Genomic DNA, 5,765 nt, shown 5'->3' on the forward strand with positions numbered 1-5,765 from the left:
TTCCTACCTTATTCTTGTTTGGCGTTTACTTTCCCAAACTAACCTAGTTTGTTCATTCATTTCCAAACTAACCTAGTTTATTATTTAAACTCAGTTTATTTATTTATTTTTTTTACATTTAAAATTTATTATATAAAAATTAAATTATTTATATTTTGATGTATAATTTAAATTATTATTTATATAAATTAAATTATTTATATTTTGATATATATTTTAAATTATTATATTTTGATATATAATTTAAATTTAATTATTTTTTATAAATTTGATTATTTATATTTTAATATATATATATATATATATATTTACATTTCAATTATTATTTATATAAAATGATATCCCTTTAAATTTTAATAAATAATTGATAAATACTAATAAATTTAAAATATTTTAACAATAATTATATATTCATAAAAACATTTTTAAATTTATTAATTATTTATTAAATATAATAACATTTTTAATTAATATTTTAACCCTAGAAATATGGTAATCTTGTTATTATATTTAATAAATAATTGATGAATTTACAAAGCTAATATTTAATTATTATATTGTTATGGTTAAAATATTTTAAATTTATTAGTATTCATCAATTATTTATTAAAATTATTTAATATTTATTACACTATATAAATAATAATTGAAATATATATATATTAAAATATAAATAATTAAATTTATAAAAAATAATTAAATTTAAATTATATATCAAAATATAAATAATCTAATTTATAAAAATAATAATTTAAAATATATATCAAAATATAAATAATTTAGTTTATATAAATAATAATTTAAATTATATATCAAAATATAAATAATCTAATTTATAAAAATAATAATTTAAAATATATATCAAAATATAAATAATCTAATTTATATAAATAATAATTTAACTTATATATCAAAATATAAGTAATTTTGTTTGGTGTTCACTTTCCCAAACTAATCTAATTTGTTCATTCAAACGTGTCATAATAATAATAGTAATAAATTATTTTATTACATTTTATTTTATAATTAAATAATTAAGGTAAACTCTTAAATAAATATATATATATATATATATTGAAAGATTTTAAAATAGATTGAGGTGTCCAGCGCTTGTAAGCTGAGTGATTAACTTTTAGGCATCTATGTAGTCATATAATTTGAAAAAATATGACACATTCAACCAGGTTAGTATATATATTCTAGTTAATGAAAATATGTATGAGACATCCTAGTTAACAGCTTTTTTTTTCATCTGGACAAATATGACACATTTCATTAAGTTAGTATGCCTAAATAAAATATTTGTACTACATAAATATATTTGTCAAACTTTATGAGTTTAATATGGTATTCTTCACATTTAATATATGGATATATGTAAAGTTCATAAATAAACAAGACAATATGCAGAAGTAGTTAAAAAAAAAGAAAAAGTTATAAGTTTTACTTGTACACATAATTAAACAAACACAATAATCTTAACCATTGTCTTTACTCACGGTCTCTCTTTGCCAAGTAACCCGAATTTATCGAAATCGGGTAAAGATCTCCAGCTGATGTAGAAGAAGCTGTCCATTGCCCTGACATTGAGTTGTGAGTGACACTTATCTTGACATCAGTTTCTTGAAGTTGAGCTATTCTCTGTTTAATTTCAGCCTCATTAGTAGAGATGTTTGAGTCTGAATCCAATAACAAGTTCTCGGGAACCATCCTGTTCTCAAGCATGCTCACGACATTAGACATGGCAGGCCTTGCAGCAGCCGTGACATTAGTGCAAACCAGAGCTATATTGATCATCACCATTGCCTCATCTTGGTTGAACTCTAGGCCCAGCCTCCTATCCACAAGGTCCATAAGAGTCCCATTGTTTTTTAAGATGCGAGCCTATATATTGAGATTTGAGAAGAAATTAATGTTATTAATATCATTTGATCCTGAAAAATGCTCCAACATTATCCACATCCTTAATTTGTTTTGGTCAAACATATATATGGAAAGAACAAAAATTGAGTGTACTTGACTTACGTAATTGAGAAGGCATATACCATTCTCCTTCGGTCCATATGTCGTGTTACTTCTCCCGCAAACAATTTCAAGTGCAACAACTCCAAAACTGTACACGTCAGCTTTGTCGGTTAGGTAGCCATGCATTGCATATTCTGGAGCAATATAACCACTACAAAAAATCATATAAAAGGATTAGAATACATTATATAAGAAATTACTTTAGGCTTGTTATGTTAAAGCTCTATAATAACTAATAACTCACTAAGTTCCAGCAATTCTTGTGCTTATATGAGTGTTGTCTTCTTCATCAAGTTTGGCTAGACCAAAATCAGATATCTTTGGGTTAAGATCCTTATCAAGTAACACATTTGTAGTTTTAATGTCTCTATGAACTATCTTAAGCCTCGACTCTTCGTGGAGATAAGCCAGACCACGGGCTATACCAATGCAGATTTTATACCTTGTGAACCAATCCAACTTTATTTGGAATTCTTCAGAACCTTCACGTATATTATAAGATCAACAAGTACATAAAACACAGTTAGATAAATATATCTTAATTTGCATATATGTTGCACTTTTCACTAATTACCATATAATGCACGAGCAAGACTGTTATTCTCCATGTACTCGTACACAAGCAATAGTTGATTGCCTTCAATGCAACATCCATAAAGGTTCACAAGATATGGATTTTGCAAAGCTGAAATCATTCCAATTTCGTTAACGAATTCACGATTCCCTTGATTGGACTTGGAAGAGAGCTGCTTGACCGCAATTGTTGTACTGTCTGAAAGCACTCCCTGAAATTATAATATAAAATAGTGAGATCTTCGATACGAAAATGGTTTAAAAATAAAAAAAAAATGAATTATTTGATTTATACCTTATAAACAGGACCAAAACCACCTTCTCCAATCTTGTTAGCAGAATCAAAATTGTTTGTAGCAGTTTTAATTTGCCTCAAGGAGAATGAACCAGTCTGAAGTTCCATATTCTTTAGATCTGCAAAAGGAAGAAGAAAAATTAAGAATCATTTCTATTGAAGAAACTAATAGTCCAAGTCACATTCATATGGAATCTTATCAAATTGGAAAAAAGTTTAAATTTTTTTAGCCAACTCCGATTTTGTTGTTCTTCCAAATAAAGCAACTTAATCAAGCTTGATCAACATATCACATCAAACCTTCAATCCCCACAACATTAGGCTCAAGATTCTCGACGGTAAATCATACAATCTTTCAAGATCTTACATTTACCATATTGATCTTCTATTTAAACCAAATTCATAAAAATCTATAATAAGCCTAAATGACAGCAAAAATAAGTAGAATTATTTACAACTCAAGATCACTACAAGTGAGATTTCAAAATCAAAGCAAAAGGGAGAAAAGGAAAATGTTAACATTAAAACAAAAACCCTTGCCCCTTAAGTTATCATACAACAATGACAACACATACAAACTATATTCAAAAGACGAAGTTCGCAGACTGATTAAGAACAAACCTTCTTATCCTAATTATTTTGAGAACTTGCTTAATGCATCAATATTGTTGTTTTGAGCAATATATGGTAATTTTGTTAAAAATCATTTTCTTTATAAGTGTGACTAAACAAGATATTGTTAGAGAAAAAGTACCTCGATACATATTGCCTCTATGTCCTATACATCCTTTTCTCCAAAGAATGGCAAGAATCAGGATTATTACAAAAACTACAGAAAAAACAATGCCAACAATAGCACCAACCGAAATTCTAGCAGCAACAGAGTTTCCTCTTTTTCCTGCATTGAGAGAAATAATTGAATGAGATTTTTCATGGTTAAAAATGTTATAAAGGAGATTCAAATCACATCTATTAAAATGAAATACCATGGAGTTGCACAGAAATAGCTGAAATGAGAGGACCATATACTCCTCTTGTAGGGATAGCGGTAGTTCCTTTCCCAGACCAATGGAATCGAATTTCCAAAGTCCTATTGGTCACAACTGCTTGAAAATCTTTCACAATTTCAATGCCAACCCCACCAGCTTCTTTCTCAATGTTAAAATCCTTCAACACATGTTTCCCTTGAATGTAAACGTCGAATATTCGCCTTCCAAGGCTATTAAAGGTTTTGTCATTGGTAAACATAATTTCAGCAAAGTGAAGCTTTACATTGTATATCCCATTAATCAGACAGAACCCATAATATGTCAACGATATGGGAGTGATTCGTGCATTCATGCTCAACTCAGAACTATTTTCTGAGAGCATAGATTTATTTTTAGCCAAAAAAACATCAACATTGTTGTTATCCATGAAATCGCCGGTGCTACTAAAGGCCCAATTAGTACTAATTCCTTGGTAAAAATTTGCAGCCCCGCCAGAATTTGTATCTGCTTCGTACTTGATGCCTCCAGTTGTTATAACTTCTTCTCCTCCACAATTTATATACAAAGAGTCCAATTCTGGAAGAAAACAACATAAGATTACTTGGACCCTGGGACTTAAAAAAAGATTAGGGTAGACTTCAAATTTTTTGGGGAAAATTATGAACGAAAAAGGTTAATCAATGTTTTTGATTATTTTTTTAGAATTAAAGAAATAAATAATAGATTAAAATAATTTTTTTTATAAAATTAGGAATAAATATATCGTTGTCTTTAATATAGAAATTAATATATTAACCATCAATTGTTTGTGATTTATATTAATTTCAGTTAAATCATAATTATTTTACCATTACACTTAATTAAGTTAGGTGTTTACGTTTTATTATTTTCTGAATATAGTTATAGTCTTTTTATTTTGCAGTAATTTTTTCATCTTTGACAATAAGAAATCTATCTTTATCTATTTTTTCATATTTCATTGTTCGTCACTTTCTTACATTCCGCACAACAATTGGTATCAGAGCGGGTTAAATCCGACCAGTTTATCAATATTTGTTTTTTGGCGAGAAGATGTCTTCAATGAATCTGAAATCGAAAATTTTCACATGGCGAAACAGTTTTGGTCTATGGCAAATCAAAATGCGAGCTTTGCTTAAAAAATAAGGCGTTTGGGCACCATTGTTGAAGGAAATGTGAAAATTGTTGCAGGTCCTACAAAGGAGTCTTCCTCTAATAAAATCACTACTAAGCTTGAGGTCTTGGAAGAGAAGGCACACTCAACGATTTTACTTTGTTTGGCTGATGAAGTGATTACTGAGGTATCTGATTAAGATATCGCATTGGTCTGTGGTTGAAGTTAGAGACTTTGTACATGACAAAGTCACTAACTAACAAGTTGTTATTAAAGTAACGTCTGTTCAGTCTTCGTATGCTTGAAGGTAAGTCTCTTCGTGAACATCTTGATAAGTTAAACACTACATTACTTGAATTGAGAAATATAGATGTTAAGATCGAACATGAAGATGCTGCATTAATTCTATTGGTATCTTTACTCATCTATTTTGAAAATTTTGTTCAATAGTTCGTTGTGGATAAAGACTTCGTAACTCTATAGGAGGTTCGGTCAACACTTCATACTAGAGAACTGCGAATAAGGCGAGTGGTGAAATTATAGATAGTCAAGCAACTGGGTTGATTGCCAGCACAGTCAACTATAAAGGGTCTCGAATGAAGAAGGATAAAAAATACAAAACTAAGGGCCATAATGCTAAAGACATATTCAATTACTGTAAAGAACCAGGTCATTGGAAGAACAATTGTCCTAAGAAAAGGGGAAAATATCCCACGACTGCTATAGCACATAAATACAGAGACACCGACTC

At 28.7% G+C, this 5,765-nt stretch overlaps 1 protein-coding gene across 1 annotated transcript; it reads right to left on the bottom strand.

The window, feature by feature from the left end:
• Positions 1-1,456: 1,456 nt before the first annotated feature.
• On the bottom strand, positions 1,457-4,455 carry LOC124913968 (probable leucine-rich repeat receptor-like serine/threonine-protein kinase At3g14840). Its single transcript, XM_047454420.1, has 7 exons — positions 3,880-4,455; positions 3,648-3,791; positions 2,894-3,012; positions 2,600-2,810; positions 2,270-2,507; positions 2,026-2,176; positions 1,457-1,884 (listed from the first exon to the last, which is right to left on the bottom strand). Exons 1-7 carry the CDS (start codon positions 4,307-4,309, stop codon positions 1,492-1,494), a joined length of 1,686 nt encoding a protein of 561 aa, XP_047310376.1. The 5' UTR covers positions 4,310-4,455; the 3' UTR covers positions 1,457-1,491.
• Positions 4,456-5,765: the final 1,310 nt, after the last annotated feature.

The sequence above is a fragment of the Impatiens glandulifera genome, chromosome 9 (assembly GCF_907164915.1).
Source record: "Impatiens glandulifera chromosome 9, dImpGla2.1, whole genome shotgun sequence".
Lineage (NCBI taxonomy): Eukaryota > Viridiplantae > Streptophyta > Magnoliopsida > Ericales > Balsaminaceae > Impatiens > Impatiens glandulifera.

Bases quoted from the DNA above. Each gene is read 5' to 3' on its own strand.
- LOC124913968 (XM_047454420.1), bottom strand. From the start codon at position 4,309: ATGGATAACAACAATGTTGATGTTTTTTTGGCTAAAAATAAATCTATG. The intron at 3,792-3,879 runs GTATTTCATTTT...CTCTCAATGCAG, and splicing joins TATTTCTGTGCAACTCCATG to GAAAAAGAGGAAACTCTGTT. The intron at 2,811-2,893 runs GTATAAATCAAA...TTATAATTTCAG, and splicing joins GTTTTGGTCCTGTTTATAAG to GGAGTGCTTTCAGACAGTAC.